Source organism: Nerophis lumbriciformis, linkage group LG05, assembly GCF_033978685.3.
Source record: "Nerophis lumbriciformis linkage group LG05, RoL_Nlum_v2.1, whole genome shotgun sequence".
Taxonomy (NCBI): domain Eukaryota; kingdom Metazoa; phylum Chordata; class Actinopteri; order Syngnathiformes; family Syngnathidae; genus Nerophis; species Nerophis lumbriciformis.
This window is the reverse complement of record NC_084552.2, coordinates 17,673,864-17,695,583: the sequence shown is the minus strand read 5'-3', so window position 1 is coordinate 17,695,583 and position 21,720 is coordinate 17,673,864. Positions and strand designations below refer to the sequence as shown.

General features: G+C 42.2%; 1 protein-coding gene across 1 annotated transcript in view; it reads right to left on the bottom strand.

Moving 5' to 3' along the window:
* Positions 1-21,720, bottom strand: part of LOC133605790 (CTD nuclear envelope phosphatase 1A) — a 59,809-nt gene that overhangs the window by 22,515 nt on the left and 15,574 nt on the right. The window contains exons 2-5 of the mRNA XM_061959091.2: positions 3,353-3,419; positions 3,151-3,269; positions 3,000-3,071; positions 2,813-2,929 (exon numbers count right to left, since the gene is read on the bottom strand). Coding sequence (XP_061815075.1) covers positions 2,813-2,929; positions 3,000-3,071; positions 3,151-3,269; positions 3,353-3,419 — 375 coding nt within the window. The remainder of the gene's footprint in view (positions 1-2,812; positions 2,930-2,999; positions 3,072-3,150; positions 3,270-3,352; positions 3,420-21,720) is intronic.

Here is a 21,720-nt window from a genome sequence, read left to right as displayed (position 1 = left end):
GAACGCCCATTTCGAGGTCCTCAACACCAACCAACAGAGAACCAACGGAGCGCACGCAGGACCCACCACTCACTGTGACAACAGCAGAGGTACGTACAGTTCTGAGGAGAACAATCCCACGGAAGGCAGCTGGCCCAGACAACATCCCTGGCCGGGCCCTCAGGGTGTGTTCATCAGAGCTGGCTGATGTACTTGCTAACATATACAACTTGTCACTAGCACAAGCTGTTGTGCCCACTTGCTTCAAGACCACCACCATCGTGCCCCTGCCAAAGAAAAACACTGTGACCTGTCTGAATGACTATCGCCCCGTTGCACTCACCCCAATAGTGATGAAGTGCTTCGAGAGGATAGTCATGTCACACATCAAGAAGACCATGCCAGGCACACTGGACCCTCTACAGTTTGCCTACCGGCAGAACCGGTCCACTGAGAATGCAGTCAACACCGTCATCCATACCACCCTCACCCACTTGGAGGGCAAGGACACCTATGCCAGGCTATTTATTCATTGACTACAGCTCTGCTTTTAACACGGTCATCCCACAAAAAATCACTGCTAAACTACTCACTGTTGGTCTGACACCGGCTCTCTGTGACTGGGTGCTGAACTTTCTCACAAACCGGCCTCAGTCAGTCAGAGTTGGCAACCAGACATCAGGAACAAAGGTTGGTATAGCTCGGTTGGTAGAGTGGCCGTGCCAGCAACCTGAGGGTTGCAGGTTCGATCCCCGCTTCTGCCATCTTAGTCACTGCCGTTGTGTCCTTGGGCAAGACACTTTACCCACCTGCTCCCAGTGCCACCCACACTGGTTTAAATGTAACTTAGATATTGGGTTTCACTATGTAAAGCGCTTTGAGTAACTAGAGAAAAGCGCTGTATAAATATAATTCATTCCACTTCTAAGCACAGGGACGCCCCAAGGCTGCGTGCTTAGCCCCCTGTTGTACACCCTCTTCACACACGACTGTGTGGCTTCCCAGAACACCACCAGTATCATCAAGTTTGCAGATAATACTACGGTCATCGGACTGATCACCGGGGGAGCTGAGGCAGCGTACAGAAGGGAGGTAGCGGAACTGGTGGCCTGGTGTCAGGATAATAATCTCTCCTTGAACCCACTCAGTGGCCTAGTGGTTAGAGTGTCCGCCCTGAGATCGGTAGGTTGTGAGTTCAAACCCCGGCCGAGTCATACCAAAGACTATAAAAATGGGACCCATTACCTCCCTGCTTGGCACTCAGCATCAAGGGTTGGAATTGGGGGTTAAATCACCAAAAATGATTCCCGGGCGTGGCCACCGCTGCTGCCCACTGCTCCCCTCACCTCCCAGGGGGTGATCAAGGGTGATGGGTCAAATGCAGAGAATAATCTCGCCACACCTAGTGTGTGTGTGACAATCATTGGTACTTTAACTTTTAACTTTAACACAGACGAGATGATTATTGATTCACGGAGAAGGAGTGCACAGTACACACCTCTGCACATAGGGGAGACAGAGGTGGACAGGGTGAAAACCTTTAAATTCCTCGAGACCCACATCAGCGAAGACCTCACCTGGGCTCACAACACCCAACAAACAACAAAGAAAGCCCAGCAGCGACTGTACATCCTAAGAAGGCTGAGAAAATTTGGCATGCCACCCAAAATTTTCAGCAACTTCTATAGAAGTACGGTTGAGAGTGTCCTTACCAGCTCAATCACTGTCTGGTATGGAAACTGCGCTGCTAAGGACAGGAAGGCCCTCCAACAAGTGATTAAAACTGCTCAGTACATATCAGGAGCAGCCTTCCCCTCACTGCAGGACATGTACTCTACCAGGGCCACCAGGAGAGCACACAACATCATAAAGGACAGTACACACTCCCAGCACAGTCTCTTCAGCCTCCTACCATCAGGCAGACGATACAGGAGCCTGAAATCCAGGACTACGAGACTGACAAACAGTTTCTACCCACAGGCCATCAGGCTTGTGAATGCTAACTTGTGAATGCTAGCTCCCCCAGCTACCCCCCTACCCCTTTTACTTTTATCTTTTGAACAAAAGACAGCTACCATGACCACCCCCGAACTGTGAACCATCACTGTAGACACTTTTCACCTTTGATTACTAAAGACACTTTAACTGCTGCTGTGACCCAATGTCAACTCCATACTTATACTGTTGACTGTGAATCAGAATGTGCAATAACTGTGCCTTCTATATAACATTTATTTATTTATTTTTATTTTAGCTAAGTACCGTGTGACTTGTTGAAGGGTGGACTAGCAAAGTAAGATTTTCATTGTACGGCAAACTGTCTGTTTAACTGTGCATATAACAATAAACAATCTTGAATCTTGAATTATGTATAGTTAATTCCTATACGACATATTTCTGCTCAAACTCTTAATGGATCTGTCCTGATACAGCATCTACATGTACATATAAATTTACATAACTTAAAAACATAAATAAATAATACAAAATAAAAAAAACTCCCTCTTGTAAAATGTAAAAATAGAGATAAAGGCATCATGAAATGTAAAAAAGCTGACAAGTTTATATTAATAATGAATTAAAAAAAAACAGCCTTGGTACCCTCTCCTGAAGGAGTCGATAAAGTACTATCTATTTATCTATCTTCTAACTTGCCTTGGTGCCCTAAAATATGAGCCCTCCTTTAAGGCAACACTTGCCTTGACCTTAAAAAGTAAAAATTCGAGGCCTGCAAACATTACATCAATTTTTTCAACAAATACAGCTCGCGTATGAAATCATTGATTGTTCATTAACGCTGACAGTTCCTAATAAGGGCACGAGGGGGCAGTACCTGTCTGTAGTATCTGCGTCTGAGGATGTTCCGATTGTTGTCCAACTTGTCGGCCACTGCCGAGCCGTAGATCTCCATGCTGGCTGTAAAGACCACCAGCTCGTACCACTGGCTCACCTGCGGACAAGTATAACGTGTTACTAAACCATGTGTAGCGTTAGCGCTAGCAATAAAACACAATACACACCACTTCTAAAAAGAAGTCAACGTGTGGCCTTTTGTGTACGAAGAATCTGACGGGGTGTTTATCGATGACGACCTATGAGGTAAAAAAAATAAAATAAATAAATGTAATTAAGAAAGAAGTCCCAGATAAATAATCAGTATAACAGTCTTACTTTGAGGATAAAGTCGGGCGGCGTTCCCGGTCTCACTGTGGGTCTCAGGACCCCGTCGTGGTGAGAGTGGATGAGGGTCTCGTCCAGATCCAACACCAGAATTTTCCTCTTGACTGCATCTTTAACGTGAAGAAGACACAATTCAATATTACAGTACCGGTATATAGTGTCAACATATTTACACTGCTTAGTATACACTTACTCAGTCTGTTTCTGGAGATAGGGGACAGAGGCAAAGTGTCGTATCTCACAGTCTGATACTGGATTATCTGCAAAAACAGGTTTAGGTGTTCCATTAAAATTAAAAATACAAAATAATAATAATATTAAAGAATTTTAGCAAGTATACGAAAAATACTATAATTTTTCTGAAACCAATGTGAAATTAATGGCGAAATATTGAGAGTAATTTTCAAAGTCACTGCGAGAATATAGTCCGAAAAATAATGGGGGTGGGAGTAGAGAGCCTTGTCCAAGAGTAGAATTGTGATTTTACAGGAATAAAACTGGGCAAGAAAGCATTTAGGTTTTCAGCACCGATGGCTTGGAATAACCTGCAATCGAATATTAAACTTCAAACCCTTGTTACATTGAATGAGTTTAAAGCTTCTGTGAAAGGACTGCAGTCTACCTTGTCTGTTTGCACATGTGTCATGTGAGCAAGTTTTAATGTTGTAAATGTGATGTTTTATGTGTTTACTGTTTTTAATGTAACCTTGCTGCTGCCCTCTTGGCCAGGTCTCCCTTGGAAAAGAGATATTTGATCTCAATGGGATTTTTACCTGGTTAAATAAAGGCTAAATAAAAATAAATAAATAAAAAGATAGGCTCCAGCACCCTCCACGGCCCCGAAAGGGACAAGCGATAGAAATTGGATGGACGGATGGAAAATTGATATATTACCACAATAAAGTCATCATCTTTCGACAATGTCTTAACATAAGAATGAAGTCAGAATTAAAAAATAACAATTATTATTGCGTAACAAAAGAATTACACTTCAAACAAGTTAAAGTTGTTACATTATGAGAAGAAAGTCATACAATTAAAAGAAAAAAGGTACAGGGGACAGGTGGTAAAATTCAGTAAAAAAGTTGTGATATCGCGAGAAATGTACAGCTAAAGGAAAACTGAACTTTTTTGGCATGTTGCCTATTCACACTCATTAGAGAGACTAGAAGACAAAAGTTAGTTTTTTTGCATTCTAACTTGTAAAAATCAGCTACTTCTTGGTGGCTAGCAATGCAGCTAACGGGAGCAATCAATTCTACCTCTAAATCACTTTAAAAGTGCATTCAAAAACCGTCAACAATACTTAATTGGCGTTGCTGTAGTGGCTTCTGTTGTGTCATCCTTTTGTTTTCCTGATGTTTCCCTCTTGTTTTCATGTGGGGTTTTTTTGCCTCTTAGTTCGGGACCCTTTGGGACTGTGTGACAAGGTGTGGCACTTTGGTGACTTCTGCGGTGCTTTTTTGTGAACGTCTGGATCTGCCCCCCGGGGGCCTTTTGGCCATGGAGACCAGCTGCTGGGTCTCTGCCACACCAGAGTCCGTTTGGAAAGACTGGAGGAGATGCGGATGAAGAGACATTACGGACAAGCTTCACGGTGTCTTGGCTGACTGAGCAGGTATCGGACACCTCGGTCTCCTTAGACCATGCGGACTGGACATTGGCCGAGACTTGGTAGGCGGCTGAGGGTGGAGTCGGCTCTCTTGGTTGCTTTGTTGGGTTTGCTCCTGCCAGAGGGCCATGCTCCCCCCACCCCAGCAGACCATGGCGTGAAACACCGCAGAGGCCACCAAAGTGTATATGTTTTGTTGTTGTTTTACTTTTGTGGCTGTGTGTAGAAGTGGCTGGTTGCATCAGCTCTGCTCTTTTAATGTCTTTAATGTCCTTTGTGTTCTTTGATATTTCCCTCTTACACACATGTTTATGTGTGCTATGGCTATCAGTTTTTTTCCCCCTTGGCCTCAGTCTGGACCCTCTCTCCAGGGGTTAAAGTTAAAGTACCAATGATTGTCACACACACTCAGCATCAAGGGTTGGAATTGGGGGTTAAATCACCAAAAATGATTCCCGGGCGCGGCACCGCTGCTGCCCACTGCTCCCCTCACCTCCCAGGGGGTGATCAAGGGGATGGGTCAAATGCAGAGGACAAATTTCACCACACCTAGTCCCAGGTTTAGGCCCCGTTTACACTAAGAATTATCCAGGGTAAATCACACCTAACCTTATCCGTGTTCACACACAACAATGCCACCATTTAAGACCCCCGCCTCCCTCCGTCCACCGGCGCAACGCATGCGCTGGAAAAAAAAACAATGCGCGCTTCATATAGTCACCTTTGACCTGGAAGTGTATTCTTTCTATCTGCGACGGTATAGAAAACGGCTGCTCTTGTTGTGAAGAAGAGAGAATTCTTTGTGTGGTCTGACACAAAGAAAGGTGGAGTTACTCTTAAAAGTGACTCAAGACTATAAAACCTCCATGGCGGCGAGGAATGTTGATTGGGAGTCCTCGCCATGGAAATACGGGGACATTCTGTCGCGGTTTTTGGAGTGCTACCCATCGCCGGTGGAGGCCAGCTTGAGCAGCAAAGATTTTCCCCACAAAAAGGAGGACTTAACTAATGGTATGTTTTGGTGACAAGGTTATTCTGTCTTAATTTAACCACACTTCCTGTGTGGGTGCGGTCTTTCTGGCGTCACATCCTCTCCGAACTCACTTTGTAAACGGTTCATGAGTCCATACAAAGCTAAGTGCCGGAGATTCAAGAATTACACGGCTGATTTACCAGTGTAAAAATTTGTCCGAGGAGGGCGACCTTAAACGATGGTTTAGTGTGGCTGAAATGGGGTTTACCGTATTTCCTTGAATTGCCGCCGGGGGCGGTAATTAATTTAAAACCTCTTCTCACTCCGGCGCTTACCAAAGGCATGCGGTAAATGTAAGCATGCGCTAATTATTTTAAAACCTCTTCTCACTCCGGCGCTTACCAAAGGCATGCGGTAAATTTAGGCCTGCGCTTATAAATTTGAGTGTGATGTAAGTATCATGAAAAGCACATTTAATTAAAAAAACGTTAATATGGTCTTACCTTTACTTATAAATTAAGTCCATGCGCAGCTCCATCTGAACAAAAGCATCGATAACTTGTTTATAGAAGTCTTCCTTATCGTTCCTCAGTTTTAAAAGTCTCTCTGTCTCGATGGAGATATTCCTTTAATTATTACCTCCTGCTTCGATTGAAAGTCCAGTTTAGGAAATTGTTTTATTTTAGATATGTAATCCTCCATGTTAAAAGTGCAAGCGAGAGGAAAAAATAAACGATCGCTGCTCACCAGGAGGCGGGAGTCATTTAATGACTCATATATGGCACACGCAGCTATGGTATATTAATAAAACATAGCTGCTTACTGTTCTTTTTAGCATATTCAATAGCTTGGACCTTAAAGGCCTACTGAAACCCACTACTACCGACCACGCAGTCTGATAGTTTATATATCAATGATAAAATCTTAACATTGCAACACATGCCAATACGGCCGGGTTAGCTTACTAAAGTGCAATTTTAAATTTTGCGCGAAAACGTCTCGGTATGATGACGCCTGCGCGTGACGTCACGGATTGTAGAGGACATTTTGGGACAGCATGGTGGCTAGCTATTAAGTATTCTGGACATCTGTGTTGGTGAATCTTTTGAAATGTGTTCAATGAACAATGGAGACAGCAAAGAAGAAAGCTGTAGGTGGGAAGCGGTGTATTACGGCAGGTGTTGTGCCGGATAACGCACCCCCGCCGTAGAATGCAACCCCTGACTGTTGTGCCGGATAACATAGCCGGTGTTTCATTGTTTACATTCCCGAAAGATGACAGTCAAGCTTTACCATTGGCCTGTGGAGAACTGGAACAACAGAGACTCTTACCAGGAGGACTTTGAGTTGGATACGCAGAAGCGGTACCATGAGTACGCATGCAGCTGCGGCTTCCAAACATTTGATCGCTTGCCCGTACGTGCGTGCTGCTATGTGCATGTCACGTACGTAACTTTGGGGACTTAGGGGAAATATAAGTGCTGTATGAACTTTGGGGAGGTGAACGGTACTTTGGGCTGTGGGATTGAGTGTGTTGTGCAGGTGTTTGAGTTGTATTGGCGGGTTATATGGACGGGAGGGGGGAGGTGTTTGTTATGCGGGATTAATTTGTGGCATATTAAATATAAGCCTGGTTGTGTTGTGGCTAATAGAGTATATATATGTCTTGTGTTTATTTACTGTTTTAGTCATTCCCAGCTGAATATCAGGTCCCACCCACCTCTCACAGCATCTTCCCTATCTGAATCGCTCCCACTGCCCTCTAGTCCTTCACTCTCACTTTCCTCATCCACAAATCTTTCATCCTCGCTCAAATTAATGGGGAAATTGTCGATTTCTCGGTCCGAATCGCTCTCGCTGCTGATGGCCATGATTGTAAACAATGTGCAAATGTGAGAAGCTCCACAACCTGTGACGTCACGCACATATCGTCTGCTACGTCCGGTACAGGCAAGGCTTTTTTATCAGCGACCAAAAGTTGCGAACTTTATCGTCGATGTTCTCTACTAAATCATTTCAGCAAAAATATGGCAATATCGCGAAATGATCAAGTATGACACATAGAATGGACCTGCTATCCCCGTTTAAATAAGAAAATCGCATTTCAGTAGGCCTTTAAATCCTACTGAATAGCTCTTAATCTTCTTCCCTTTATGCAATTTCAAATTATTGAAATCAGCCTCCTCCATTTTGAAAATGATGACAGGTGAAGTGTCACTCGTGACGTGACGAGTTTGATCCGGCGGAAATTCTAGGCATATGCTAATTATTTTGCGAAACGAGTTTGACCAGGCGGAAATTCTAGACATGCGCTAATAAAAATAATATTTTGCGAAACGAGTTTGACCCGCCGTTAATCCTGAGCCGGTGGTAATGCTAAGCATGCGCTAATTATTTTGTGAAACGAGTTTGACCCGGCGGTAATTCTAGGCAGGCGCATACTATTACCCGGTGGCAATTCAAGGAAATACGGTAGGCTAAATAATTATTCGTTTAAGGGGTTAAACGACTTAGTGTAGTTTAGACTGAATTTTTTTTTTTTTTACTCACCCTCTTCCTCCCCAGCATTTACCGGTTTCTCACCTTTTTTGTAAGGGGCGCCGGAAGTTGGCAGACCCGTCAGCAATCCTGTTCTGTCTCCCTGTAATGTTTGTCTGCTCTTGAATGGGATTGTGCTGAAAATCTTAATTCCCCCCCTGGGATTATTAAAGTATTTCTGATTCTCTGATTCTGATTCACATAGTTACAGTCAGATCCATAAATATTGTAACTTAAACGCAATTCTAGTCTTTTTTTTCTCTACATACATCCACAACATCATAGACCTGCCGGAGTACACAAAGACTGTGATGGATTGAAACAGTAAGTGTACAGACCCTTTAAGTCAGGGGTGGGCAATTAATTTTTACCGGGGGCCGCATGAGCAACCCGAGCACTGCTGGAGGGCCACACCGACAATATTTCAATTAAATTTTGCTCAAATTATTTTTGATATACCGTAAGATAAATAATAATAATAATAATAATAATATTTTCATTTAACCTAACTTAGCTTTATACAAAAGCAGATAGCTTTTGATGGTTTTATTTTTAACACTTTCTTACACAACACTTCCTGATGTATATTACAATGCAAAAATTTCAATTTCTGTCACTTTATCCTGCATCTTCTTTGTTGTGAACGTAGCACGCCTGTAAGGTGATTGGCGAAGAAGGAGGAAGCGTTGCTGTTGCGGAAATGAGGAGTTAGGATAGACGTGCGTGTGGAAAGAACGAGATAAGTTAAGCTGTATTACCGGTAGTTAAAGTTTAAAAAGAGCGTCAGACTTGGTGTGCACTTCTTCTGGACGCTACAATTGGTGTCAGAAGTGGGATGAAATGCCTCTTAGTTTGCCTTGCCATCAAACCTGGGAGTCTTCATTGAGGGCGGAATTCCCCCATGCCAAGCAGCGTGCGCTGCACCTGTAGACGCTGCCTCTCTCCTTCCTCCCTCTCTCTCTCTCTTTGCGACGAGCTCCTCACGTCCGGGATTCAAACAGACATCTGCAGTCGCTGCCGGCACCTTAAGTCCCCACTAAATGTCCTTCCCCTCCCGTTCAATCTTGACAAAGTCGCCAGGAAACATCGTGGCACGTACCTCCCGATGACGTAGCAGGCTGAGCGCACAAGCAGCGCAGTATGCTCACACAAGCAGCAGCAGTATGCGCAAAGTTTTACTTCTGACACCAATTGTAGCGTCCAGAAGAAGTGCACACCAAGTCTGACGCTCTTTTTAAACTTTTATTGAGCAACCTATACTAACACAGCTCAACTTATCTCGTTCCTTCCACACGCACGTCTATCCTCACTCCTCATTTCCGCAACTCAAGAACACAACATCAACTTCAGCAGGTCGTTACACTATATTCTTTAAACACAGCAACCTGTGTACCACAAATTAAGCACACGGCTTTACCTTTAATTTCTGTAAAGAAATACTTGGCAGTCCATGTCTTGTTGAAAACACGCCATTCGTCTTCAACTTTTTTCTTTTTAGCGTCTCGGGGATAACCGGGCATCACTTGTCGCTGTGCACCTTCATTTACAGGTTACACACGGACATACGCCCATAAATAACACTTTTCAAAATAAAAGCAGCACAGTTGTATTGCACGCACGACATAGATGTTTTTTTTAATTTATTTTGTAATTTGTGGTTGGCGCTGTTCACATTCACTCACAATCGCGCACGAGCATACGTCCACACGGAGGTAATACAAATAACGCTTTTCAAAACAAAAGCAGCACTGTTGTATTGCACACTCGAGATAGATACTTTTTAAAATGTATTTTGTAATTTATGATTGGCCTCACGCGGGCCGGACAGGGACGTACAAAGGGCCGGATTTGGCCCGCGGGCCGCAGAATGCCCAGGTCTGCTTTAAGTGAAACTAAGACCATCACTGTGCGCTCAAACTACAAGCCTTGTATGACCGGGGAAATTTGCTCTCCATTAAAAAACATAGAGGCACCATTTAGAAAAGGAGATAAGGAAAGGAAGCTCTGAAAACTGCAAGAAAGAACTTGTCGCGTGGGATTAAGAGAGTGAAACAACAGCATTCTCACTGAAGTTGGAGACTGAAGACGCCTGTGGCAGGTAATCCAAGCCATCACCAACTACAAAGCTCCATCACAAGCTTGTATCAGTGACCTCTCCATCCCCGACCGGCCGACTGACTTGACAGATTTGAGGCCACTAATCACAGCCTGGTGAACACGTCCTGTGTGAGGGAGTCCTGTCCATTATTATGAAGTGCTTTAAGAGGTTATCCATCCTGCCCCCGTCTATTGACCCTACCACTGAAGACATGTGACATTGACACATCTAGAGAAGGAGGACACCTACGCAAGGATGTTGTTCATTGACTTGGCATTTAACACCTCATCCCACAACAGCTGATCAGTAAATTGAGCATGCTGGGCTTCAACACTCTTCTCAGAAATGCAATTCTGGACTTCCTCATATCCAGGCTGCATTCAGTCAGGATAGGAGACTATGCCTCGAGCAGCATCATGCTCAGCCCTATCCTATTTAGTCTGCTCAGCTACATCAAGCTCAAACCACATCACAAAATTCCTCCACAACATAATGGTGCGTCTCATCATGGCAAAGATAAAAAGTCTTACAAGAAGGAGGTGAAACGTCTGACTCTGTGGTGTGGTAACAAGAACCTCTTCTTAAATGTGGACAAGACAAAGGAGATGGTTGTTGCCAGGAAGGGTTGTCATGTGCACGCGCCCCGCTGACCTTCAACGGAACTGCAGTTGAAAGAGGCAGCAGCATAAAGTTCCTGGCTGTGCACTTTACCAACGACCTGAGCTGGTACGCCAACATCACAGCTGGCGTACATCCTGCAGGGACTGAGGAAGGTGGATTGCTCTCCCTCCATCATGGTGTCCTTTTATAGGGGGAACATAGACCACATCATCACCCGCTGCATTAAGGTCTGGTTCGGGAAGTGCACAATTGCACAGCATAAGGCCCAGCATTGCACATATAACAGTAGCAGAGCGAATTATAGGCCTCCCTCTTCCCACCCTGGCAGACATGTAAATCAAGCAGTGTGCCACCAAATTATTAACCATCTCTTCACAGTTTTGCCGTCTGGCAGGAGGTCGCAGAGCATTCGAACTAGAACCGCTCAACTCAGGAACAGTTTTTTCCTTTAAGCCAACAGCACCCTAAACACACTCCCTGCCTTCTCCTCTGCTTAGAGATGGGGGAAACAACCAACTTTCAGATTCGAACAAGGGCGATTGTGAAATCGATTAGTAAACATTAAAGGTGTAACGCTACGTGTATTTGTATTGAACCGTTTCGGTACGGGGGTTTTGGTTCGGTTCGGAGGTGTACCGAACGAGTTTCCACACAGACATATTAAGTCGCGCACCGCACGTTGTGTAAACAATGCACACCGAGGCACAACACACGGCATGCTAGCAACCACCGGGCTACTACAACATGCAAAAGTCAGAGCTGGAAGACCCTCCTGCTTCGTTAAGATCTCCCGTTTGGGAACACGATGAGTGGCGGACAAAGCGAAAGCGGTTTGCCGACATTGTTCAGCAGCGGTAGGGAATGCTTCTGCCAACACGTCAAACATGCTAACCCATTTTGAAGCGGCACCACCCCCAAGTGAACATCGCTTCAACGAAGAGAAAGACGAACAAACAGCTCCCCACCGCATTCAAGCAGCCTCTCCTCGGCAAGTCAGGAAGGGCTAAAGCAATAACAAATGTTTTTATAGCAGCAGATTTAAGACCATATTTCATTAAAAAATAGATTTTGACCCACTTTTATGGTGGAACAATGAGCCCATATATCCTCTTACTGCCAAGTTAGCCAGGCACTACCTCGCCATACCTGCTACCTCCACAATGTGAATAAACTGATTTTTCTGGCAAAAAACATGAAGATTGAGTGAAAGTCACCAGGGTTAAAGGCTGCGGGGGGGGAGAAAAGTTAATCTGGGGCTGAGTTGACTTGAAACTGTTTAATGTTGCACTTTTTATATGTAAAAGAAAAGTTTTGTCATTTTATTTAATCTGAGCAACAACTTGAGGCAGTTTAATGTTGATTAACGTGGACCCCGACTTAAACAAGTTGAAAAACTTATTCAGGTGTTACCATTTAGTGGTCAATTGTACGGAATATGTACTGTACTGTGCAATCTACTAATAAAAGTCTTAATCAATCAATCAAAAAAAGCACTTTATATGTAGAAAGGTTTTGTTAAGAAACCATTCTGAGCCTTATCTTATTTAGTTTTTATTAGATATATGTTGACCCCTTTAACCCTGGCAATGGACCCTGTGTGTATATGTATGTTTTTATTATCCTTAGCATTCATGACTGCCTGCTGTTACACTGATCAGCCTAGTGGTGGCTCACAGCCATCACACACAGAGCTATTTCTACTTTTGGGCAGAATTATTAGTGTTCCCAATGTTAAAAGGATAAAGCCATTGTTTACAAATTTGGTAAATACATAACCAAAAAATGTATATTTTGTTGTTTTCTTCTGTACCAAAAATGAACCGAACCGTGACCTCTAAACCGAGGTACGTACCGAACCAAAATTTTTGTGTACCGTTACACCAGGGGTGTCAAACTCAAATACAGAGTGGGCCAAAATTTTAAACTGAAAAAAGCCACGGGCCAAGGTTGAACAAATTAACCTTTTAATAGGGACCCAAACAAGTTTTGCATTGAATATTGAACAAGCAAGGCTTATATAACTTTATAGTGACATGCAAAATCCAGTTTCAAATAATAATAATAATAATAATAATAATTAAAAAATATCAATGGCATATCAAATACAATTTAAATAAAAATTGAATGCCTCTTTTTTATTTGCAGCCTTCTGAGGTAAATATCAACATTAACTTTTTCCACAGGCTAATAAATGTGAAAATAAAATAACAATGAATAAATCAACCATTCAGGACTTTAAACTGCTCAGTTTGCAACACACTGATCTAATCTGATGTGCCCAAGCCAGATACCTGCCATCTTTTCTGGGATGCTAGTTCATTCATGTCGGGGCTCAGGCTTTGAGCTGAGGCAACCTTCATGATCCAACGAAGGTGTTCATCAGTTATCTTGTAGTACACCCGAGCTGTTGTCACGTCCGCTTTTCATCCATTTTCATCCATTCTAACAACGTGCCGGCCCAGTCACAAAATATGTGTGGCTCCTGCACGTACACACACGTGAATGCAATTCATACTTGATCAACAGCGATACAGTTTACACTGAGGGTGGCCGTATAAACAACTTTAACTCTGTTAGAAATATACGCCACACTGAATCCATACCAAACAAGAATGACAAACACATTTCGGGAGAACATCCGCACCGTAACACAACATAAACACAACAGAACAAATACCCAGAAACCTTTGCAGCACTAACTCTTCCGGGACGCTACAAAATACACCCCCCGCTACCACAGGGACTCTGCCTCCGTCATTGCCCCAATCATCACGCACATAATAAACCTCTCAATTTCACAAGTCCAAGTACCAAAAGGTTTTAAGATAGCAAGAGTAACTCCCCTCTTTAAAAAAAGAAAGCAAATTGGAACCTGGCAACTACCGACCTGTTTCTATTCTCAGTTCCATTTCGAAAGTAATGGAAAAAATAGTTTATGAACAGGTCGATGGTTACCTTGCCACCAATAAACTCATGTACAAATTCCAATCCGGCTTCAGAACTAACCACTCCACTGACACATGCCTTCTCTATCTGACCGACCACATCAAACATGAGGTGGACGCGGGCAAATACTGCGGCATGGTCATGCTGGATCTTCAGCAGGCCTTTGACACCGTTGGATACGCTCAGAGCAATCGGATTTGACAAAACCTCATCGAGCTGGATGCAATCTTACTTGGAGGGGAGGGAACAGGTGGTAGAGGTGAACGGCACAGTGTCTCTCCCCCTCTCAGTGAGCTGTGGAGTCCCCCAAGGCAGTATATTGGGGCCTTTACTGTTCGTAGTATACATAAACGACTTGTCATCAGCATGCGACTGTGAATTGTTCTTGTTTGCGGACGACTCGGCCCTGCTGGTATCAGACAAGGACAAGTCACAGGTGGAGAAAATCCTCAGTGCTGAACTCTGTAGAACTTGCACCTGGCTTGCTGACAACAAGCTATCCATACACTTGGGTAAAACAGAATCCATCCTGTTTGGGTCCCACATCAACCTAAAGAAAGTCAATGACTTCACTATAAAAGTGGGTGACATTGTTATCACCAGGAAAGATGAGGTCACCTACCTAGGTTCCATTCTAGAGGCTAATCTTTCCTGTGATAAAATGGCAACCAAGGTAATCAAAAAGGTCAACCAACGAGCGAGATTTATCTATAGAATCTCCTCTCTGGTCAACAAAAGCACCATGAGGATTCTAGCGGGAACTCTCGTTCAACCCTTTTTCGATTACGCATGCACCTCCTGGTACCCTAGCACCTCCAAAACCCTCAAATCTAAACTCCAAACATCCCAGAACAAGCTAGTCAGATTACTTCTAGACCTCCACCCCAGATCCCACCTCACTCCTATCCACTTCTCCAAAGTGGGCTGGCTCAGGGTGGAGGACAGAGTAAAACAACTTGCACTGAGCCTAGTCTATAAAATCTGCTACACCTCCCTGATACCGAAGTACATGTCAAACTACTTCCTTAACGTAAATGACCGCCATAACCACAACACCAGGGGGAGCTCCACTAACCACGTTAAACCCAGATTCCGATCTAACAAAGGTCTTAACTCATTCTCTTTCTATGCCACATCAATGTGGAATGCGCTCCCAACAGGTATAAAAGAAAGGGCATCTCTATCCTCCTTCAAAACCGCAATAAAAGTACACCTCCAGGCAACTTCAACCCTAAACTAACACCCTCCCCGGATTGTTAATAATCAAATGTAAACAATCAAATCTCTCTCTCTCGCACACATTTCCATTTACTTAATAAATGTATTGGGAATGAATTCAACTGTTTCTTATTACAAATGCACTGTTTTCAAAAGTTGCAAGTGGTAAATACTTAAATACAGAAACGAAAAGAAATGTAAAACTCCATCAATATACACATGAATTAAAGATGCACCAATGATACATTTTTTATCGAATCGTAGCTCCTGAATCGTAATCTTTATCGAATCGTGAGGGGCCCAAAGACTCCCATCTCTAGTGCTTCTACTCCTACTGCCCCCAAACACCACAACACATTAAAAACAATTCAGTTTATTTATTTGAACAAATTTTATGTTTTCAAATTAATTGTGTTCACTGTACAAAATACACCCCCCGCTACCACCACCACCCTTTCTTAATTGGGTCGGTACAGGACAGTTAAGATTCTGGACAAATTATACGATATTTTGTATCCAGTTATGCCACTGCTGCCGAGAGCAGGTGATGATGCAACGTTTGCTTGCCTTTAGTTGAAGTACCGTACAAGGAAACAAAATATAAACTGGACAACATACTGCAGGAATCCTAATTTACCATCACCAAACAGGGCAAAAGATATTCATGTTTATTTATAAAAACTTTTGTAAATTCTGAGAAGCACTTGAAAATATTGGACATTTAGTTTCTGTTGAAGCATTCCATCAACAATTATTTTTAAGGCGCATTATCAGCATCACTGCATGCAGGCGGAAGGTGGGGTACACCCCGGACAAGTCGCCACCTCATGGCAGGGCCAACACAGATACAGACAGATTAATCGTTTCTAAATTGTAATCGAATAATGAATTATGGCAACGTTAAAAAAAAAAGATAATCGTTAAGTCGATGTTACTCTCGCGCACCTCCAAGTTAGGCTCTCCTACTTTCTCCGAGAATGCTCTCCACTCCAGTCTGTTCTGACATATGTTGCTACACATACATTTGTGTTTCCCATCTATAAATTTCTTCTGCGAATAATTTTTTATGAATCTTCTGCCACGCAAGATTTAATCACCTGAAATCCAAACATTGTAATCGCCATTCACACAGAAAATGAAATTACCCCCCCAGCATATCGACTCCATCTGTGGTGCTATTCAGTATTTGCCCTGTATATTATTATTATTATTTTTTTTTTTTTTTGTGTCCTGTCCAGCTTCTCAGGCAAATCATATAGTTGATGTAGATGCCCATGTCGGCTGTTCAGATTTACTTTACAAAGGAGAAGTGTAGGATACTTCTCTTGTTGCCTTATTTGTATTTGACTTTATTAAATGTATTTATATTATCATTTAGTGCAGCCGGGCCGAAGCAGGAGGGGATAGAAAGAGAGAAAAAAGAAGACAGAGGGGGAAATTGTGGGGACAAGAGGGGGATTAGACAGAGAGACAAAAACAACAACAGCAAACAACAACAACAACAACAATAGAGCAACATCAGCAAATACGACATGTACAAATATGATGGTAAAAGTAATAGCAAATAAGCAGTTAGCGAAAAATAAAAAATAATACAGAAATGACAATGAGCATTATTACACTACAAATGGATCAATACAAATACCAATAGCTGCGATGAGGTGGCGACTTGTCCAGGGTGTACCCCGCCTTCCGCCCGATTGTAGCTGAGATAGGCTCCAGCGCCCCCCGCGACCCCAAAGGGAATAAGCGGTAGAAAATGGATGGATGGATGGAAATACCAATAGAAATAGCGCTATTGATAATGAACAATACCAATAATTTATCTTTATTATCAACAATACAGTTGTTTAAATGCAACAATACATATACGTAATAACTTGAGATACGAAAGAATGCAGAAAAATGGAGGGGGAGAAAGAGAAGCAACCTACATTAACCTTGTAGATTGTTATAGTAACAACAGGTTAAGCTTTGTCAGTGTGCCATGTGTTACACCCATAATTTTTTTATTTTAGATAACAGTTGGTAATAAATATTTTCATAATTTGATTATTGTTTTATCCTTTGAAGCATACATATAAATGTGTGCAAATGTAATGCCTTGATTTTAGTAAGACAGTCACAGTCATAAATGCAATGGTCATAAATAGGAATATAAGATATACAAAATTAATATCAAGGTTATTGTAAACTAAATTATAACAGTTATTATTATTACTACGGTATTGTTGAATATTCTCAGAAAGTACTTATACACACACACAAATATTTTAACCAAGTTTCATTGTACTAAAAATAAAAAAATAAAAAGATGGACACTATGCATTTTTCTTGGCATAAGAGGCGGAAGAAGAAGAAGAAGAAGAAGAAGAAGAAGAAGAAGAAGAAGAAGAAGAAGAAGAAGAAGAAGAAGAAGAAGAAGAAGAAGAAGAAGAAGAAGAAGAAGAAGAAGAAGAAGAAGAAGAAGAAGAAGAAGAAGAAGAAGAAGAAGAAGAAGAAGAAGAAGAAGAAGAAGAAGAAGAAGAAGAAGAAGAAGAAGAAGAAGAAGAAGAAGAAGAAGAAGAAGAAGAAGAAGAAGAAGAAGAAGAAGAAGAAGAAGAAGAAGAAGAAGAAGAAGAAGAAGAAGAAGAAGAAGAAGAAGAAGAAGAAGAAGAAGAAGAAGAAGAAGAAGAAGAAGAAGAAGAAGAAGAAGAAGAAGAAGAAGAAGAAGAAGAAGAAGAAGAAGAAGAAGAAGAAGAAGAAGAAGAAGAAGAAGAAGAAGAAGAAGAAGAAGAAGAAGAAGAAGAAGAAGAAGAAGAAGAAGAAGAAGAAGAAGAAGAAGAAGAAGAAGAAGAAGAAGAAGAAGAAGAAGAAGAAGAAGAAGAAGAAGAAGAAGAATTTTTAATAGGTGTTTGGGAGCCTCCTTGAAATCTCGGTACCCCGGGCAACAGCCTTTGTAATTCATTCAACGTCATTCGTCACCAAGTTTGTTCATTTGTCCCATTACTTTTGGTCCCTTGAAAAGTGGGTGTATACAAACTGTCGTCATTCTTGAACGGTTCACCTGATTTGGTTGTAAACGCTATGAAATTAAAGGTCAAAGTTTGCAGTTAGCGCACGCCTTCTTTATTTCATTTCATAACCATTGTGGAGGCATATGGAGACAAAACAATTACAATTGTGTCAAAGTCCTAATATTTATGGACCTTACAGTATATGAGAGTGTTGTTATCAATAAGTCCAACGCCCCCCGGGACACCGAGGGGGACAAGCGGTAGGAAATGGATGGAACATAGTATAGTTTGTAAGGTAACAGTAGGCTCTTTCCTTTGCACCTTTCCTTAAAGGACTATCTTTATCCCACCCAGCTGTCAGCGGGTGTCAGATAACCACAGGGCAGTGCTTGCAAGGGGCTGACTTTGACTGAGAGCACCTTGCTGCCCCTTTCCCTTTTACTACTTCGTGGGGCCTGGAATCCCCAGTGATTAGTGGATAACCACAGCCAGTAGTCGGATTTACCTTTAATTATGTCAGGACTTATAGTACATCTTCTATATGATTAATAGCACCATGTAATACAAACGTTGCATTTGTTAAACTGATGCTCAGTGTGGAATGTAAAGGCAACGTATAAAAACACTACAGAGACATAGACATAAATTCCGCTATGAAACTGGGAACTAGCGGCAACAGAGGCCCAGACCTGTATCCAGAAAGTAGAAGAAGGCACCGCAGAACACGGCACATGGCGGTTGTTTTAATAAATACTAGAGATGTCCGATAATATTGGACTAACGATATTATCGGCCGATAAATGCTTTAAAATGTAACATGGGAAATTATCGGTAAAATGCCGCTGTGTACACGGACGTAGGGAGAAGTACAGAGTGCCAATAAACTTTAAAGGCACTGCCTTTGCGTGCCGGCCCAGTCACATAATATCTTCGGCTTTTCACACACACACACAAGTGAATGCAAGTATACTTGGTCATAGGGCTGGGCGATACGGCGTTTTTTTAATATCTTGATATTTTTAGGCCATATCGCGATACATGATATGTATCTCGATATTTTGCCTTAGCCTTGAATGAACACTTGATACATATAATCACAGCAGTATGATGATTCTATGTGTCTACATTAAAACATTCTTGTTCATACTGCATTAATATATGCTCATTTTAAACTTTCACGCAGAGAGGAAAATCACAACTAAGTCAATTTAGCAAAACTGTATTTATTAAACAGTTATTACGCAGTGGCACAAACATTCATGTCATTTCCAAAACAGAAAGTGCACGATTGTCAGAGACATTTTAAAACTAGCTATAAGTGCACTTTTGTGCATGATGACACACAAGATATTTCAATAAGTGTCACATAAAAATGAGCTGCATATCAAATAGTACAAATAGTCCTACGGTGTTGATGTGGAAATAGTTGCTTCGGCATTTAGTTGGTGTGGCACCGAACGGAGATGTTGACATGATGTAAAGACATATTCCCGCTTGAAGCCAAACCACCGTCAGACGATGCACCCTGTGCTGTTTTTCTTGGGAATTAATTATTCCTCCATTTGTTACCAGATTCGCATCTTCTTTCGTATTACCACTCAAACCAGACCGTTAGCTGGTAGCATCACAGCTAACTTTACCATGTCGCTACCTCTCGCTCCGCGGGAGCGTGTGACGTTGCTCACGTGACAGTATGTGACGTACAGTATGTAAGAAGGTGCGCTTGTTTTAAAGTCTCTGTGAGAAGGAGAGACAGGAAAGAGTGAGAAACGCATGCAGTTTAATGCCCTCAGCTAAAAGCAACTGCGTGAGAACGTATACTCAAATATAACGATATAGTAATTTTCTATATCGCACAGAGACAAACCCGCGATATATCGAGTATATCGATATATCGCCCAGCCCTACTTGGTCAACAGCCATACAGGTCACACTGAGGGTGGCCGTATAAACAACTTTAACACTGTTACAAATATGCGCCACACTGTGAACCCACACCAAACAAGAATGACCAACACATTTCGGGAGAACATCCGCACCATAACACAACATAAACACAACAGAACAAATACCCAGAACCCCTTGCAGCACTAACTCTTCAGGGACACTACAATATACACCCCCCGTTGCCCCATACCCTAAACCCCACCCCCCTCAACCCCGCCCACCTCAACCTCCTCATGCTCTCTCAGTGAGAGCATGTCCCAAATTCCAAGCTGCTGTTTTGAGGCATGTTAAAAAAAAATTCTTTGTGACTTCAACAATAAATATGGCAGTGCCATGTTGGCATTTTTTCCATAACTTGAGTTGATTTATTTTGGAAAACCTTGTTACATTGTCTAATACATCCAGCGGGGCATCAAAACAAAATTAGGCATAATAATGTGTTAATTCCATGACTGTATATATCGGTATCGGTTGATATCTGAATCGGTAATTAAAAGTTGGACAATATCGGAATATCGGATATCGGCAAAAAAGCCATTATCGGACATCTCTAGTAAATACATAACACAATACAATGAAATGGCAAGGAGTTGCTGTGTCATCAATTGTCATAGCCGTTGTCGCCACCGCAAAGGCAAAGAAAGATATGGAGGTATTATTCTAGCAAAATTATTTCCAAACGTGTATCTCAATCTGTGCTCGTGTAATCCAATTCGCATGTGTGTGTACTAATTTGTGTGTGTGTATATCAATCCGAGTGTGTTTATTCAAATCCATGTACATGTGTTTTTGATCCGCGCATATGTGTTTTAGATCCACATACGTGTGTTTTAAGATCCACATACGCGTGTTTTAGATCTGCGTACGTGTTTTAAATTGTCTGTCTGTCCCTAATCAGAAAGAACCCTCAATAGGCTATCTACAGTACTTACACGTGACTTTTGTGACACTTCTGCCGTGTAAGATTTGAACGAGTGCACCCAGATTTGTGAGCGTGTAATACAACGTGTGCGCACGCATTCAGAAGTGCATGCGTGTAATACAATCTGCGCGTTTGATCTATGATCTGCAAAGAACCGGGAACAGTCTATTGGTTGTCTTTTTAAACGTGAGTTTTATTGTGTTACAATTTAACCGTTGTGGTTAAGTAATCCTTTTGGCGACGTTCAATTGTAGGAAGACCTTTTGTTTATTTACCCTAAAAATGGCGACTCCTCAACAAATCCTAGGGCGCGTTTGGGAGTAATTCTCAGTTGGCTGTTCTGCCGTTTGTGGCCATATTGAGCACTTGTAAAGCATGAAATAAATACTCGAAGTTATGTACAACACATGTGTTTAAGCTAGGTTGTCTATTGTTTTTCATTTTTGAAATATCGAGTGATAACTTTGGCATATTCTTTTTGAATCACCATGTATAATTAATACAATAAACAGTCTCAAGTCTTATAGGGGACTTATGCCAAAGCAAATATACTTACTAATCGGCACCTGTTTTTGTGTATTTTTGAATCTGCATAAGTCCCAAACATGTAAAATCGAACCACAGAGGCATGTCGGAGATATTTATAAGATAATCTTGCCTTCCTTCATACCTCCTTCAAACGAGCCCTTT